At 55.0% G+C, this 18152-nt stretch overlaps 4 protein-coding genes and 2 non-coding genes across 6 annotated transcripts; 4 read left to right on the forward strand and 2 right to left on the reverse strand.

Annotated features, from left to right (window-relative positions):
* Positions 1-34: 34 nt before the first annotated feature.
* On the reverse strand, positions 35-4591 carry CYME_CMG180C (similar to key negative regulator of the Notch pathway SEL1L; the record flags this gene model as incomplete). Its single annotated transcript, XM_005535907.1, has 1 exon — positions 35-4591. The coding sequence occupies one exon, from the start codon at positions 4589-4591 to the stop codon at positions 35-37; it is 4557 nt and encodes a 1518-aa protein (XP_005535964.1).
* A 1333-nt stretch (positions 4592-5924) lies between these two features.
* CYME_CMG181T lies at positions 5925-7752 on the forward strand. The gene has a single exon (XR_002461288.1). It is a non-coding gene; the product is annotated as a hypothetical transcript (transcript).
* A 674-nt stretch (positions 7753-8426) lies between these two features.
* CYME_CMG182C (hypothetical protein, conserved) lies at positions 8427-9731 on the forward strand (the record flags this gene model as incomplete). Its single annotated transcript, XM_005535908.1, has 1 exon — positions 8427-9731. The coding sequence occupies one exon, from the start codon at positions 8427-8429 to the stop codon at positions 9729-9731; it is 1305 nt and encodes a 434-aa protein (XP_005535965.1).
* A 2635-nt stretch (positions 9732-12366) lies between these two features.
* CYME_CMG183T lies at positions 12367-13922 on the forward strand. The gene has a single exon (XR_002461289.1). It is a non-coding gene; the product is annotated as a hypothetical transcript (transcript).
* Positions 13923-14978: 1056 nt separating this feature from the next.
* Positions 14979-15932, forward strand: CYME_CMG184C (similar to U3 snoRNP component Utp6p; the record flags this gene model as incomplete). The annotated part of the gene is made up of 1 exon (XM_005535909.1): positions 14979-15932. The coding sequence occupies one exon, from the start codon at positions 14979-14981 to the stop codon at positions 15930-15932; it is 954 nt and encodes a 317-aa protein (XP_005535966.1).
* A 1359-nt stretch (positions 15933-17291) lies between these two features.
* Positions 17292-18023, reverse strand: CYME_CMG185C (hypothetical protein; the record flags this gene model as incomplete). The annotated part of the gene is made up of 1 exon (XM_005535910.1): positions 17292-18023. One exon carries the CDS (start codon positions 18021-18023, stop codon positions 17292-17294), a length of 732 nt encoding a protein of 243 aa, XP_005535967.1.
* Between the last annotated feature and the right edge of the window lie 129 nt (positions 18024-18152).

Raw genomic sequence — 18152 nt, forward strand, 5'->3', positions numbered from 1 at the left:
CGACACGGAAGCATCCGTCATCACCGAGCCGCTATCATTCTTGATGCATATGCTGCATCGTATGCATGGGACGAATCAACGGGTTACGGGCCTGTGCTGGGTACGGATCCCTTGCCAGCCGTCTACGACGACGACGACGACGAAGATACCACTTGGCTGCGATTGCTATGAAGAGCAACACCAGTAAGCTGCCTCGGAGTTCGCCACGATGCCCAGAGACAACGGACAAGCGGGCCCAAGCAGGTCGTCGACTTGGCACTGCCACGTACTGCAAGTATCGCAGGAGACGCTGCCAGGGCGACAACAGCCACCGCCACCGCCACCAGCGTACGCTTTCCTGCCAGCGTTCCAGTTGTAGCCAAGCCAGGACTAGTGTGGACGCTAACCAGGCCTCCTTGGCATCCACGACTCGGGCGGTTTCCAAGTACCGCTCGGCAAGGTGCAGATCACGCGGTGCTCCACCACGACCACGTAAATGCAGATAGCCCAGGTTAAATAGCGCCTCTGCTGTACCGAGTTCCGCCGCTTGACGATAAAACATCCACGCTGATATCGGATCGGATGGCGCTGCGACCTCTTCGTTGAACCACACCTGCGACTTGTCGCCAGACGCTGCCTGCTGCTCCTGCCAACGGTAGAGGAGATCACCAGCCGCCACCATCGCTTGACGCTGTCCATTCAGGGACGCCAACAACCAGAAGGAGAGCGCCCGCTGTTCATCCTGCATCCACGCGTCCAACAGTATCGCCGCATTGTACTGAGCGACCTCGACGCCCGCCCACGCTGCCTGCACCACATTCCAGAGCGCTTCGTCGACAAGCGCTGCCTTGACAGCTCTCGACAACATCCGCGGACGCGTGCGGGATAAGCGCGCGGTCGTTACCAAGCCGCTCAGCTCCAAGAGGTACTGGGCGCGTTCGAGGGACCGGCGCACAAGCGGGGCCTCTTCGGCTACCCGACGAAAGCTCAGCGCAATATCGACACAAGCGCTCGGGGCGATACCGGCCTGCATCAACGCTGCTGCCTTCCATATCGCTCGTCGATGTCCAGCTCGTGCCGCTTCCACCATACACACCAGCGCTTGGCGCTCGTCACGCCGATCGACTCCGGCACCGCTGAGGTAGAGCAATCCCAGGTTGTATTTGGCTTCACTGTAGCCGTGCGCTGCAGCCGCACGAAAGAGACGCGCTGCTTCGTGCTCATCACGTTCCACAGCGATGCCCCAACGATGCAGTTGACCGAGCGCGTTCAGAGCGCTCGGTTCGCCACGAGCAGCCGCCACTCGGTAATGCCACAGTGCCGACTCGTTACTCGGTGCAACCCCGAGGCCGTGCAGATACATCGACGCGAGCAGCACATGAGCGTGTGGGTCACCCGTCTGGGCCGCGCGTGTCAAGTACTGCAAGGCGCGTCCATAGTCGGGCGCGTGCCCAGCCATACCCGTGAGCAGCACATGTCCGAGGGCGACCTGGGCGCGAACGTCACCACGATCAGCAGCATGGCGATAGTACTGGATGAGTTCTCGTTCGTCAGCGTGTACCTGGGGTAGCAGCGTCATCGATGTTTCCAGCGCGAAGCGCGGTTTTGTTTCCAGCAGCTCCGGAGGGGTATTTCGGCGGGCAGCTGCGATCTGTTGGAGACTGGCGAGCCAGTCAGGTAGCCAGCGACGAGGACGGTCGAGCGGTTGCCAGGAAGCGCTCCCGAGTCCAGCGGCAGCGGGTTCATGTGCTAGCGTGGCAGCAGCGGTTCGTTGCCAAAGAGCAGGCGCTCGCTTTGCGAAACGTCGTATTCGTTGTGCATCCTGCAGTGACAGGCGAAAGCTTTCCAGTGGTAGGCGCTGTGATGCGAACCAGCCACGTTCGCTGAATGTTCCAGTAAAGTCGAGTTGTCCGTCAGCAAGTGGATGCATGGGGTTCTTGGAGGCGCGTTCCCGGGAGCTGGACGTAGGCCTCAATATGCCGTCGTCGTTTTCGTGGTGATCATCATCGACTTGTCCGAGGTAGGCTGCAGCGAGACGATAGAAGCGCACAGCTTGCTCGCAGTTCTCGGGGAGACCACCGATCCCATACAGGTAACGAAAAGCGAGGGCGAGTTGTGCTCGGGGATGTCCATCGTTCGCAGCGCGATGCCAGTGCAACAGCGCGGCAACGCGGTCTCGTTCGCCAGTACTCGTACTGCTACTACTGCTACTACTGCTGCTGGGCGTTTTGCTGCCTGCATGGGGCACGCTGCTTTGCGCGCTTCGCCAAGCGGCAGCGTACCCGAGAGGAATGCTACCATGCTCCGCAGTCGTGGTGCTACTCCAAAGCAGCAGCGTCGCCACAAGGTCATGCGCATCCGCTTGTCCAGATGCCACTGCACGTTCCAAGTGATACGTAGCGCGTGTACGGTTCGGTTTCAGTCCGTATACGCTGTCGCCAGACCAGTAGAGGCGCGCTAGAACGCTGCTTGCAAGGAAACAATCGGGAGATTCTGCGGTTGCAGCGGTTGTCTCTAAGAGCGCTACAATGGCCGTTACGTTCGCCTGTGTACGCCACAAGGCCTCGACCTCGGATATCCAGGAAGGTACCGGGCGTTGTTGTGCTTCGGGTTGCACAGTGGGCATCGAGAAGCGCTTCAATGATGATGCTTCCTGAGGCTCTTCTGCACCATGCACGTCCTGAGACGCTTCAGACGCTGCCGATGCACTGCCCTGTACACCGGACAAGAGCTCTGGGGCAGCACGTTCATCTTTGACGTTTGCTCTACTTCGACTCGGTGCACGAGGACGCTCACCTGCGATTGTATCGGTTGCGGACAATTTGCTTACGAGCAGCATCTGTTCCGCGTACAAGTCCAGGTGCCAACGCGTGAGCTGTTGCCTCAGCTGTTGGAAAGCCGTCGGTTTCCGTCCCTGGGGCAGAGACAGTGCGAGCGGATGCTGCTCTCCCTTGTCGAGTAGGGTCATCATGGCGGCAAACGAGGCATTCAATTCCTTTCCAAAGAGCTGCAGACGCTCTCGGAGGTCTTGCACTTCTCTGAGAGGCTGCTCATCTGTCAAGGCAGCAATGCGATCGGTGATTCGGAGCGACTCGACTTGCACGCGATGCAGCTGGAGCCTTGTCGTCAAGCGCAGAACCTCACTCGTGGCGCGCTCCCTGAGTTCAGGCCACCAGCCTTCGAGTGCGGATGCAGTTTGTGGAGCGGGAATGAGTTGTCGGAGTTCCTCTTCGAGACGCAGCACTTGGTGAATGACCTGTATCGCCTGCCAAGCGACACCCGCCGGGTGCGCATCCGTCTCTGGTGCTGGTGCTGCGGATTCGACCGGCTCGGGAGTGGGCTCTTCCAGTATCGAAGCATCCAGAGGCCAGCCCAGCATATGGAGAAGCGCATCCTCGGGTGGTAAGATACTCGGCTTCGGATCGGGTAAACGCTGGTCGAGGGGTAGCGGCATCTGCTGATGTTGATGCTGTTCCATGTGCTGTTGCTGTTGCTGTTGCTGTTGCTGTTCCTGTTGCTGTTGCTGTTTGTATCCTTCGCCTAGACGCTCCTGCTGTGTCCAGAGTGTTGCGTCGGGACCCTGCTTTGAGTCCGTTGCGGTGTTTGGTGTGCGGTTCCTTTCGGATACACCATAGGTGGTGTTCACTGCCTGCTGTGTGTCTGTGATTCGAAACGATTCTGACAACGATGAACGTATTTCCATTGGTGAACCAGCATCCACAGTGCTTTCCGGACTGTCGCTGTTATCGATCGCTCTAGGAGACTCAAGGCCTGCGGCTTCCAGCGATGCTTTGGGCTTCGACTCGGGATCATAAGACCACGAAGCGCCTGGAGCACTACCGAGCAACTGCTCCGAACGCGAGCGCTCCTGCGCAACATCCTTTGGGAATGGATCCATCGCTGAAACTTGTGTCGCAGCGACCACAACGCTGCTGGATTCCGTTTCATCACCAGCAGTAGGATGCACAGTACCAGAAACAGTAGAATCAATCGTATCAGCAGCCGTAGAATCAGCAGGCAGCTGAATTGCCACAAGTGATACCGACGGTTGTGCCTGTTGTTTCTCCGAGTCTGCGGCTGGAGCGTTGCGGGCCCCATGGACGACAGCATTCGCTTGGGGTGCCTCGTCTCGAGTACGCTTCGGCCATGAACTTGACTCGAGATGCTTTGCATGCTCGACGCTGCCGGTTGTTATCGCTTCGGTTGACGCCAAGCTGGACAGTGTCGGTTTCCATGTGGTCCAAGACGCCGCACTCACACCAAAAGTCCGCCGTTGCATGAAAAGATTCGAGTCTGATCCTCTAGAAGCATTGACATTGGATGTGTCTGTTGCCGCTGAGCTATCTGAGGATCGCCAATGTGTCTGCCAGGCAGCAGACTGAACCACACTGGGACGGATAAGACTCCCGCGTCCTTGTATTGTAGGTGATGCGCTCGTCTGCGGAATAGACGGAGATTTCGTGACGCTTTCCTCGCGCATCTCTCGCTGATGTGCTTGAGCTGCTCCCAGGTTGCAGAGCACGACCCAGAGGATGACCCCCAGCCAGAACTTGCGGTGAATAAATAAGCGCCACCGCTTCCATAACTTGCAAGAGCTAAACAGGGTCTCCATTCAGGGGCGACTCGGAGTCAGCGCTCTATGATGGCGATGCTGGGCGTACGGACAAGAGTTCCTAAAATGATCCAGGAAAAGTCAGACTGGGAACCAGCAGACCTCCAGAAAGAAAACTCTGGAACACCTTACGCTCTCTGCGGAAGCAAGTTCCTCGTTGAAAGGTTCTTGGGCTCAGCGAAGCGCCGCGGTGTATGCCTCGTGAGAGAACCTCTGCTCCCGTTGGCTCTAGACCAACTTTCGTTCCTCGATGTCTCCAGGAGTAGGGCTTCAAACGGAAGCGCCCTTGAGCTTCGACGAAGAGAACGTTTGCAGCCGTTTGCTCTGTACCGATCCTCGTGTCTCCTTGTCTTTAGAAAACGCTTCGCGGATCGGTTACCAACCTCTGTCGTGCAGAAAGCGCTGCGCAGGACTCGTCCCAAGCCGTCTTCGGAGCAGTTCAAGGATACTTGTTTCTGCAAGACCTTGAACGCCACAGTTTATCAACGATCGATTCCTACCTCTCGTTTAAGGGTGAAAAGAAGCTCAGAAAACGCCCGGATATATCTGTGATAAACGTGTTTTCCGTAGGCGAGAAATCCGGAAGCGTCTTGTGCCGCGTTGTCCTATACCCGTGTCAAACTAAAATGCGTAACTGACCTGGTCGCTCTACTCATGTCTTGTGATTATGTTTCCGAACGTTTCATGGGTGTTTAGCCTCGGCATTCGATTTGCAGTCGCAAGGGATGCCGCTTTCATGCGTCGTTCTAGGATCCGCGGTCGTCGTTTCGGAGTGAGATTCTCGATGCTTTGCTGCTGGAATTCGGAACGATTCCAGAGTGAAGATGAGTCGCGAGGCAGTGGAACACGACTACGCAACACACGCGATACCATTGTGGTATTCGTATGTACCGGCAACCAGGCTACTCCTTTGCTTGTGTGCGTCGCATGCGCAGATCACACACAGGATTCATGTCTTCTATCGTTCTGTGTTCAGGCATTACGCGGACGAAGCAGTATGCGCTGTTGGATTGGCGAGCAAAAACACTCCATGTCGGGCGCTGAAACCTCGTTGACGAGTTCATGGCGAATGCTCACTGAACTTGTCCCGTCAACACATCGATCTCATTCGAAACACACAAGTCCTACGCCCTGTGTATGGAGCCATCGACGACACAGCATTCGACAGCAGCATGACACCGGTCACGGGATATGCTCCCAGACGCTGTTGTCTCTTCCGTTTCGATCGAAAAAGGGTCCTGGAGTCGGAATGCTATGATCACAGCGATCGCTTTCTGCGGAGAATGCTTCGCGACTGAGAAAGAAGCGCGCGTTGCCGGATCGAAGGTTCTCGACTTGATCTCGAGCCTCGGTTTCCCTCTCGGTACTTGTTTCATCTCCGAGAGCAACGCTCAGCACAAAGCCGCTTGTAGAAAATCGAAAAACAAGCGTTCACGCGCCTAGAGAGCAGCGTACGAGGTCAAGGCATTGCCCCGAAGAAGCCAGCGGTATCAGGGAACTGCAGTGGGCACGTCAACTGAGGAGCGCATCGCGAGGAGCCTTCTGTACCCGTCAAGGGCATGGGCTGAGCGATACGGTGAGCGTTCACGCTCTGCAGAGTGGCGCTGCCACCAGGCGGAAATTTGCCGGAGACATGCATTCGAGTGCCTGACCAAAGTCAAGTGTCGCCGCTGCGAAGCGCGCACCGAGGCTGTTTCCGACAAGTACGAAACCGAAAAGCGAAGCGTGATTCGCGACTTGAGCCTGTGGACATCGTGCGTCGACACCAGCCGAAGCCCGTGATACCCGGACTTGGAAGCTGTTGTTGTTGTTGTCGTCGTCGTCATGCAGTGACTACTGGAAACAGAGCTGGCGAGACGAACACGATCCGCGTACGTAAACGCCGGAAATAAAAGAGGGAATATGCGGCAGTTGCAGACATAGCTTTCAACAACCGGTATTCATGAGAATGAAAAGAGACCCAAACTTTAGGCTGTACACCCGTGTTCGAGTACCTGCTCCATGATATCACGAGATACGTGTATTCTCTACATCGAAGAAGGCACACAACGGTTTACGAGCCATGAAGCATGAAACGAGATCGTGCGTTCGGCGGAATCGTACATATTGCTTTAGTCTTTCAACGCAACGATATTGCATATCCGAATCATGTCATCGAATGCTTTTTCGCGGAGTATATCAAGAGATCGAAATCACGATGCAATGCACCATACAGATCGTAGACGAATTACCAATAAAACATATGCGTTACAGAACAGTGCAACGAGGACTGCATCCCTCCTTCTGTTCAGTTATACCACAGGACGCAGATGAGAGAAGAACACAGAAAGAAACAAGTATATTTGCTCCGGCCCCAAAACTGGTATTCTTAACGTGTGCTTGCTGTAAATGGTAGAGAACAAGCAGTTGAGCACCTTTTACGGAAGGCAAAAGCAACGACACTAGCTACCACCGGCGCCTCTGTTTCTCTACAGCTTGTTCGTGTGGCACTGAAAACACTGGGATAGAGTCGCAGAAAAAGGGTGCTAGTTCATGAATGGCCATTTTCCATAGGAACCACGACTACAGCGTTCCTGGAACGTCGCAATTGGTATTAGGGACCGAAAAGGCGACCTGTTTTCATCAGTAGATGACACTTGCTTCGGCCGAAACGGTCGCAGCGGCTATGGGTATTTGCGGAGCACGGAGCCCGTGGTATGTACAATCGAACTCCAAGAGGACTAAGACATCATTATCTGTTCGACCTGCATTGGATACATTTGGCGGCATCAGTTTCCCCCGTAGAGAAAGCTCATACTACAGCACCAACCACTGTGTCGAATTATTGAAGACCTTTTCTCCTGAATGTCTCTTGACGCCCTTGTATTGAACGTTGCATTTCAACGTTCCGCTTGCGTTCGAGCTTTTGTCGATTCTATCTGGGTAGAGCTGCTTTTCGATCCTCCGTGCTTAGCGTGTTTCAACCCCATCGAACGAGTCTTTCGTATCCTGATACGTAATGATCGCTCCACTGGACGAAGCATCGAAGCTTTGAACACGCGGTGACATTCCGGGACACCTGTCGTCTTTCTTGTACAAGTGCTCCTCTCGCAGGGAACGCCCTCACATGAGGGCATGAACAAGTGCGTTCATTTTGAAGAAATAAAAAATCCAAGGGAAAGGTATCGAAATGGAACACGTGGATGCTGGATGCCCGACGTCGCCGGGTTCGGCGAAAAAAACGAAAAAAATCCTCTTCACGCCGACCAACGAGCGATAAAGCACAACTGACGAAGAATAAGGGCAAGAGGGCAGGTAAGCGAGCTCGGCTGGGCTTGCCCGATTTCAGGATGACGAGGCTGTGGTGCCCCTGAGGGCACGAGTTCCAGCAATCCTCGCATTGGTTCGTTCAACCTCAGGCAATCACCGCGTAGACTTCGTGAGCCCGGACTTTAACGCTGTTCTTAATATCACAAGATGTACAGTGCTGAAGACGAGACTCGAGGAGCTGATGCGAGCCAGCTTGGTGTGGCAGCCTCGAATACTCGACGTATCCAAGAAGACCTGAAACCGATAGCAGGCGGCCGGTCGGAAAAAAAAGCCGGCAGGCATTTGGACGTCGCCATACGTTCGCCCTACATGTTCGTGAGCGTTTGTTCGTTTCCGAGACAATGCACTCCCAGTCTCAACACAAGTCGTGCGCTTGGAACAGGGTTTTTTTTCAAGTAGAGAAAACTCAGGTTCAGAGCTGCACTAGACACTTGTTGCTTGCGAGGACTCTCCAATTCTGACGTTTGTCTTTGCCTTCACACACACACACACAGACTCACACCCGGCGACGGATAGCTTCGCAAGTATGACAGCAGACGTCTGGCTTCAGACGCTCGTTGGCGACGAGCTTCTCTTACGCAACTGGTGTGAAAGGGATCGAAACACGACTGGTGAATTAATTGCTCGCGTACTTTCCGAGTACGGTCTGGTGTGGGAACCCAACGGAGCCGACGCTGACGTCTTACGCGTCGAGCAGGAATACTTTGGCGCCGGCGGAGAGTTCTTCGTCTTGGAGCATAAGCCTACCGCACAGATTGTAGGTTCTGTCGGCTGGTATCCACTGCCTCCCGAGACAAACGCGCCACTGCGGGCGGAGCTTCGCAAAATGTACCTTGAGCGCTCTTTTCGTGGAAGAGGGTTGGGTCGTCTGCTGTTGGCCTTTGCAGAGGCACGTATTCGCCAGACGAGCTGCGCTCCCTGGCAAGTGATCCTCGAGTCCGCATCAGTGCTCGAACGTGCCTGCGCACTATACCGCCGCTCGGGGTACACCGACCTGGCGGCGGCGACGAATCAAACCAAGCGATGCGACGTGGTGCTGACAAAGTGGATCGCTCCGCTTGCTCCTCTCTGTGGCGGGCCAGCGAGCCATAGCCATGCACCACGGCATGAAGCCGATAACCAGAACTGTTTGGCATGCGGAGAGCATGTCGACACTTGGACGCATTCGTGTTCTGCTGTGCACTTCGCCATTGCCAGCTGCGCGACGGCAACGTTCGGTTCGATAGTGGCGTGGTTACCCTTATCCTTGCGAGCGCCTGTGCCGACTTTGTGGCGAGTGACACTCTGGCTCGTCCAAAAACAGAACGCAGACGTCTCCTCTGCACAATACATGTGGATGCGTGCGTCGAATAGCGCTTCGAGTCGAGCGTCGCCGAATCTTTCATGGCATTTTCTATACTGCACGCCGTGGTACACGATGATGGATGGAAACGGTGCTCATGGCGCATGTGCTTGTGACTGGGCGTGTGCTTGTTGTGCTTGTGGTGGCAGGTGCTGCTCGCCGTTGCCTCCGAGCTTGCGGTGCGGTGCGAATCCGCAGCTCGCTTTTCGGCAGGTGCTTGTACCGGGACCCGCGTCTGCGCAAGTGCTTCTTCTCCCAGGGCCGCAGCATCAATCGCTCGTTGCTGATCTGTGTTTGTTGCGTCTCCGTGACGTAAAGCAGCAGCGCTTTTCAGACGATGAAGCGATGGCTGCCGCAGAATATCTCTGGTGCAGGTGGGACGAACTCGCTCAGCGCATCGCTGAATGCGATCCACCGATGCGAGCGTTCCTTCAACAGGTCTGGCGTATACTGGACACAGTTCGCTGTTCGTTTGAGCCCGTGCGATAAGCACATAACGTTCTCTAGCGCAAAAAATGACAACAATTCACGCAGAGCGGGTTTCGGGTGCGTGCATTTCATTATGCAGGGTTAACGTTGCGGGCACGAGCGTCGAGTCCAGGTACCGTGTCGAGTCAGCGAATGTGCGCTGGTCAGGGCTTTGGTTTCAAGAAGCGTGCTGCACTTGTGTTGTGCATCGAGACAGAGGCGTCTATTCCAAGGATTGCTGGGTTCGGTGCGAGGATCGAATAGAAAGCGCACTTGCCAGGTTGAAACAGGGTGCAAGACGCACACGGTGCCAGGCGGGTCGTTGCACTGGCACTGAGATCCCGCGAGTTTCCGTGGCAGATGCTACACTACATTGCACCGGCTGATAACGAGTCTGGTGTTCGCTGATGCGGTAGATATTCATTTTGCAGGGTACGCATCTGTGTTTGGTTTCGAATACAGCGTCGGCGTCCGTGGAAAGGGAAACGAAAGGTTGCCGCAGCGTTACCCAGGACATCAGAGGCACACCTGCTGTGCGGTGGTGGTACATGATATGCATGGAATTGAGCGTGCAGCATTTGTTAACTCGAGAATGCGTTGATGGAGCCGAGTTCATCAGCATGAGAAAAGTTGCCTGTGAGTCGCGTTCCCCAAAGGCGGGCTTCTGGTTTCCTTTACATTAGCCAATGTCCAAGAAGCGCAACTGTATGAGATGTGACACGGGGCTGTATGCGGGGCGAGAAAGTCTGCGAGTCGTGCTCGAAGGCGCTTGCGCTACGACGCGGCCTTTCATCGGTAAGCGCCGATTGACGGGCTCTGGAGAAGCGCACAGTAGTGCATGCGCTCATGGGTTGCCTGACGTGCGGTGACCACGGTACTCTCGCACACCGCAACAGATAGACAGGCTACTCAGCGAACGCGACGCCCTCTGCACGACCCGAACGCATATGAAACCTACCAAAAATGATGTCTGTTGGGGTCATTTCTTGCCTTGCTCTGTATTCCGCGTGAATGATGTACGTGCACAATTCGGGGCAAGTACACCGCGTGCATCGGCTCGTTGAGGGCATTGCCTCCATCTCTCCTGCTAAAGCTCAGCATGCAAGCACTTGCCGATCCTTGGTGGCCCTGAGGAACCTGCCTACTACCAGCTGTGGTCGTCCACGACGATTTTCTCGTCGTGCAGCGCTTTTGAACGCGCTCGGCAAAGTGCTAGATGCATTGCGCTTTCAAGCGCGCTCTCTCTCTCTCTCGCTGATCACGAAATCATCGATCGAGGTGCCCTGCAGAGCCCCGACCTGACCCAGATGCCACCGGGGACATCCCAGGAAAGCCACCATGTCGCCAGATCCGTCAATGAAGCAGGCACCACGGCTTGCTCCGTTTCATGACCGAGGGTGGCGAGTGCGCACAGCGTCACCCAGTGTGTGTGTGTGTGTGTGTATGCACGCATCCTCATGCGTACGTCTACAGAGAGCCACATATAGGTGTATACGCATTTCGCTCGCAAAGGGAAAATGCGTCTCATTAGAGTATGTGGAATTTGCTTCGGAATTTCCCGCTGCACAAGCATGTGCCTCTGTCTTGGATGTATATATCACATTGGACTCCTCTTCCGGATACGCACAATGCTGTCTGTGACCAAAGCATGCATGTCAGCTTCAGTGCAAGTGCTTCCGGACGGTACCACTTCTGATCGTATCGCATCGTATAGAACACAAGATCGATTCGGTCAGTGATCCGGCAGTCGCTGAGCCCATCGTCATGACGCAGCGGCACAGGCCAGGGCATTGCAATGCCTTGGCACACGACGCTTCAAAGCGTCGACTAGCCAGCGCTGGTTCGGGGCTCATTATCCTTCCTGGACCCCAACAGGGCGACTTTGAACACATGAGCGCACGAGTCAGCGATGCCAATCGGTGCTAGGGATCGTAGGTTCAACGAATTTATCGTTTTGCGTCTGATACATGAGATGTCTGGGCAGCGTGTCTGCGAATACCAGCTCGGGCTACGTTCCTCCGGTGGGCGCGGCTCTGTTTATGTCTCGCAAGCGTGCACGCTCGCGCAAAGTCCCGCTTGCACGTCGTGCAGCGCAGCGTCGCGTTGGCTAACGCTCCGCTCGATGGTGCGACTGCTTCCTCGCTTTGCGAAGCACTGGGCGTGTTCGAAGGCCCTTGTTGGGACGCTGAGCTTCGTCGTTCTCTTGATGGAGGCGTCTGCCGCCAGTTTTCCAAACTCTGACTTTCGCTGGTCACCAAGCTCGTGGGCTGTCGGACCAGCTCGACTGTCTGTGGTGCCCAAGACAGCGCCACGGGTGCCTCAGACTCGAAGGGCTCGTCCATTGAACTCTCCGAAGACGGTCGAGTCACCGCAATGGGTACGCTCCCGGTAACAGGGAAGGCGCGCATGAGCTCCCGAAGTGCGCAGCGCTGTCGGTGCGACGAGCTTCACTGCACGTTCAAGGCAAAACGGTTGAACTGTGGCGCAACGCCCTACCGGTAGCGGTTTGAAACCGGGGCATCCAGGTGGCCCGATTTGGCTTGACCTTTTCTGTCAGGTTGATACAATGATTTATCATAAATGTCAGGCTTTGTTTCAGCTGCGTTGCCTGACGGCTGAATTTGGGATGATTGCCACGACATGGCCGGTGCGCTGCTCAATGAGAGAGAACTCATTCGCGACCAATGCGTTTCAAAGGCAGCGGCGCTAGCGCCTGTGGAAAACGCTACCCCCGAACGAGTCACGAGAGGGATCGACGGAGGCTCCGTATTATCCTGTGAGAATGCACTAAAGTCGGCGGAACGTAGCGGTGTCGAAAGAGGAAGGCTGGTGTTGGCCCTGGACAGCGGTACCAACTGCGCAGCTGAGAGACGACGGCTGGAGTCGTCGATTTGGCAACGTAGGAGTAAACCTGCGCGCATGGTAGAATCAGCGACCAGAACCACGTCCAACTGAATGGGAACACTGAAGTCTTTGTTCTGTTTCTGCTTGTCGATTTTCCCGGTGTTTTTTGGTGTCGACCCTGCACTTTTGGAAGTGAAGCAAGAAAGGCACACAGCTTACCAGTTAGTTTACGTTTCCCGGTTATGTTTTTGACGTGACTCGTTTCGCGCTTTGCCGCTGGAACTCGTGACATCCTGGAACAACGCTGCGCAAAACTACCAGAATCATCATTCCATGCTCATGCACGAGCCTCCACGGTTCACCTTCGCTTTCCAAGTAGCATACGCAAATCACGCAGTGTTCAAGTATTTGATCTTTGTGTTTCACTGCAAATCGTGGGCGCTTCAATTCGTGTCGCTGGACTGAAGATGACCAGTACACGATATCGTTGATTGAAGACCTTTTCACATGCTCATGCCGAAAGTTCATTGAACTGTTCGAGTCGAACAATGAACTCTGCTCGAAAGACAAATCCCTCTCTATTTCCGGTCGTCGAAGGATCAGCATTCGACTGCAGCATGATACCGCTGACGGGATATGATCCCAGAGGCGCCGGTCTCTTCCGTTCACAAACGGAACAGCGTCTTGGACTTAGGCTTTCGCGATGGCAACGATCGCTTCCAGTAGAGACATCGTCATCGCTTGCCACAGAGGGAGCGTAGGCGGATCGAGATTTCTCGACCCGTCCTCCAGCACAGGATTTTTTTCCGATACCCGTTTCATCATGGATACCATCGCGTTTCACAAATCCTGTATTGACTAGCACGGCGGATGCCTGTACGTCCAGCTGGCAGCTGCGTATTCGCCGAGGAGATCACCTACGCGAAGCTCGTGTTTGTAGATTGCAGCGCTGGACGCGGAAACGGAGTGCATCGAGGAAAGGTATCTGTACTACGCCAGGTCATGCACCGAGCGATGAAGCACGCTTTTTCGCGCTACAGGTCTGCTCTCGAAGGAGGTGTTGTAGTGGACATACGGGAGCTCCTGATCACAGACAAGTGTCCCAGCTGCAAATGGCGTACCGAATCCGCATGCAGAGAAGATCACCATCGCAAGCGAAGCGTAGGTCGTAACCGCAGCCTATGAGTGGAATGTCGTAGAGAACTTGCGGAAGCAGCGGACTCGGGACTTGAACGCCGCATTCAGTGTCGTTCGACTGCCGAAACCCGGCCTGACGAGAAACGCGAGACCGGCATATTGCAAGGCGCGAACAAGATAGAGGAGAAGGTAGCAGCGGTTTAGACAACCCGTAAAAGTTGGTATTCATCATGGTGAGAAGAGACCCAAACGTTTGCGTGTACGCATGTGGTAGGTTTCCTGACCCGTTCTCATCTGACATGGATGCAGAAGAACCGTGGCCTTCTCGCAGGTATGCGACAGCAACTGCGCGTGCTAGCGGTCCAGCTTACTTGTCCCGATCTCACACGAGAAACAGTTGATCAACGGAAGGAAAATCTCTCGCGTCCGTACAAGGTAAATATATGCAACCACGCAGAGGACGCCTCCAAGCTTTTTTTTCTGAACTGGCCGACCGCTATCGGTTTCAACTTATCCAGGCATCACTTTGAACCAGAGAGGTTGTCCCACGAAGTTTACTCGCCTCAGATCCTCGGGTCTCATCTTGAGCACTGCACATCGTCTGGTATTCATAGCAGCGTTAAAGTCTCGGTTCACGAACTCTATGCGGTGATCGCCTCTGGTTGAACTCACCAATGCGGGGATTGTTAGAACTCGCGCCCTCTGTGCCACTAGAGTCTTCTGAGCGTCCCGTCGGGGAAACAGCTTGTCTCGTCTATCTCCCCTGTTCTTCTGCTTCTTCTTTTTCGTCACTTGCTCTGCTTCGCTCCATGGTCGGCAAGAAGAAGATTTTCGTCGAGTTTTTGTCGACCCTGGTAATGAAGGGCCCTCCAGGATTCCCTACTTCCATGTCCATCCCTTTCCCTAGAGTTTTTTATGTTTGAACTTGAACGCATTCGATCCCGTCTATTATAAACCGCGAAAAAGCATTTGATGACACCCACCTTCACGTGGAACACAACTGAGGTAAAAGTCTGCATGCGTCCGCAACCGCCGTCGATACATTAGGCAACGAACGCCTCAAAAACCTCCCAAACGTTGTTGTTACGGTTGCAGTCCAGCTCTGGCAAGCTGCTTCATCAAGAATAGGACGACTCTTCGAACGAGGCGCTGACTGTCGTCGCAGGCGCCACGATTCAAGGCGGCCGGTTGCCGTTTCCCAAAAGTCGACGCGAGGCATCCCTGATCCCGGAGTTCCCTCGTATCAGGCTTGTGGGTTCGTCACGTCGGGGGCGCAAGTGATCTTCCATGGCTGCTCTCAGTGTCGAGCGTAACCTGGAGCAAGTCCTGCATCAAACTCGGGAACAAGTAGACGCTGGCGTGTGGACGTTGGAAGAGGCAGCACAGTTACTGCAGCGCCGACGGGCCTGGGAGTGCTCCCTCGCGCGCCTGAAAACTGGGAAAACTGCGGTTGAACAACTCCGTGATACCTTCAAGTCGTATATCACGTATGAAATCGCGGTCCTGGAACTCATCAGACATCGTTTTGGCCGTCTGAAACGGAGCCGTGAACCCCAGCGGCCCGCAGCAGGAGCGACCGGGCTGCGGCGGCCCCGCGCCCAGCAGTTCAAAGTACTTGGGAAAATGCGCCAACGCGTTTTCCAACTTTATGAACGTGCCATCTCTTGTAGGTCGTTGCGGACTGATGAGTCGTTGTGGCTTGCCTATATGCGGTTCGCTGCGCGTACCGGAGAGGTGCGGAAACTGCGCCCGATACTGGTACGTGCGATGCACCAAGTAGGTCCCTACTCTGCGCGTATTTTCGCAGTTGCGGCCGCTCTTGAGGCAGATGTTTGTGGTTCCATATCGACAGCACGGGCGGTTTATTTGCGGGGCCTTCGACATCACGACCAGAATGCTGAATTATGGGCGCAGTACGTGATTTTCGAGGTCACCATGGCCCTAAAACGTATCGGTCGTGAAGCCGTCTTGCACGACGTGAAGCGTCAAATGCCTGATGCGGCAGTTTGGCAAGTTCCACGAACGGTGCGATGCTATGCGCTTACAACGCTCACGCTAGCGGAACTGCGTCAGCAGTTTCACGACTGCCTAGAGAGCATGTTGAAACAGGTTGGAGGTATTTGGCAAGAAGATCCAGCGTTCTTAGCTCATGCAATTGGCGTGGACAGAGCTCGACCTGCACCCGCAACGCTGGAAGCTGGTCTCGGTGTGTCCGACCCGGCGATGCTTTCCGCGTCATAGTACGCAACTTGACCTGCGGAATCTGAGGCATGACGCTGCGTTCGGTGTATCCACCTGTTTGATGTGTCGACCGGTCTCCACGTTGCACAACGACGTTTCGTCGTCAGGAAGCGTTGCATGAACAAAGGCTTCTGCGCAGTCGCACTGGCACATGCCATGGCGGTACGCTGCGGTAACTGGGCGACATGCGTCGCCTGGAAGCTATGATACGAGCGGTCCTTTCAAGATGGCGGCTGCATCCGCTGGCGGTTTCTTCCAAGGAGCACTCTTGCACCCGCATGGATTGGAAGCGGTGACGAAGCGAACTCATTTGCCGGTCCTCAGCGCCTCGATCGATTCCGGTTCATAGCTATTGACTGCGCATGAGCGCTCTCGCCGTGACGCACTGCACTAAACGTTTCGGTTTCATGGCAGTGACCGCAACCGCTGCGTCTCCACTGACCGAGACGCACGTTGCCATGACTCCGACATAGAGCTGCGTTTGTACAGAGCAACGTCATTGCCGAGGGAACGATATACTCTTCGCGGATAGCAATGTGTTTCTGGGACACAGGGTGGTACGCTTTTGCGCTTGAGCAGACGCATGCAGCGATGGCGGCACTCGGTAGTGTGTTTCATCGCTTGTCCAAATCGTACGAGATGAGCGTACCTCGATGCGCGTGTACCGCAAAATGTTTTCTCGTGGATACGTCCGCCACTGGATGGTGATCCTACCAAACGATTCACTCAGCGGTGGGTGCGGGGGTTCCGCTCCGAGTACAACGTCCTGTATCCATGCTGTTCTTTTGAGAAGCGGTATGCGTTCGCCAAACATGCTTCCAAGACGAAGTCCTTGAATATATTCGAGGTATTTACGAGCCCTCATTGAACGCAGATGCGCTCAAGATCTAATGGACCGCAAAGCATCCCAAACAGCGTGGTTGCATCGTGGTGCTAGGATTTAGAGCTGCCGAGGCCCGCCGGCGGCGACCTGCCCGAGCATCGCAGACTCGACACTGTTCCGAATACTTTACTGGTCCACACGTTCACGGTTGCAAATCAGGTGCTACGGTTTGTTTCTGGCACGACGTATGTGCGTACCTTGCGTTCGTCACCTCGAATCGGATGCAGCACCGCGTATAGCACATCAGCGTGTCACCGGCATGCTCTGCATACAACTGCACTGGGGCGAGTTCGCGCATAGCTTCAGATACGTGTCCTGTAAATGCCAAAGCAGCTCGTGAACGAAATGCGGTCCCGATAGCTGTCCATATGGCTAGAACAGCTACTGCCGGACGTCCAATTTCAGCACCAACCGTTCCGGTATTCCAGTCGCGGATCTAAACCACCGTTGTACGTGACTGGCATGTTGCTCACCGATCACGCTTTCCGTGCGGCCATCTCCTGCCGAAGGAGATCTCGCTCGCTTCGGCCGAGGTACTTGCAGTCCTCGTGCTGCACCAGATAGCGACCGGGTGTGTGACATTTGAAATTCTTCCCTTTGCAATTGTCGTACTCCTCGCCACCATTGTTCAAAACGAATTCGAGCTCTTTCGCCAATAGCCGGATAAAATAGAGGTTCTGCTCCTCGGGATTCCGCAGCATGAGCTCGCCGGGTGCAGAAGTCCAATCCGCCTTGGCGTTTAACTGTTTCGCGTACATAATATAGACCTGCGACCAGTCAGCCGGTGCCCGGTACAAGATTTCGATGTATTGGTCAGTAGCTTTGGTCTGTTGTCGGCGAATTTCATCCATATCCACGTCACCGCGCCGCTGTAGACCACGAATACTCACAACATAGCGACCCGGCTCCGTAATGACGTAGTTCTGCCCACCGTTATTGTCCCAGTATCGTTTCCCGTCCGTTATCGCAAACTCTAACCGTTTGCAGCCGGAAACTCGGAAAACTCGAAACCCCTCTCGAATGTGACTCGCATCTTCAAACCGGTAAGTTCTGTTCGGCGTCCACTTGCCACCGTCTTTTGAAAAGATGATGTAGACGTTCTCCAGCGACGGCATGGAGTGGAATATTTCAATCCACGAGTTAGGGTCGTTCACAGGACCGTTCATATTCGGACTGCTCCCAGCAGTTTCAATATTTCGCTGAGACATTCCAGCTATCACACCTAACCTTCTAGTGTTTCTCACGAACTCTGCCCGTCGGCAGCTCGCAGTCGTCGAAAGCACCAGGAGCGGAACGCCGTCCAGCACACACACTCGACTCCATACCAGCGCCGAAAT

Source organism: Cyanidioschyzon merolae, chromosome 7 (genome assembly GCF_000091205.1).
Source record: "Cyanidioschyzon merolae strain 10D DNA, chromosome 7, complete genome".
NCBI classification, from domain to species: Eukaryota; Rhodophyta; class Bangiophyceae; order Cyanidiales; family Cyanidiaceae; genus Cyanidioschyzon; species Cyanidioschyzon merolae.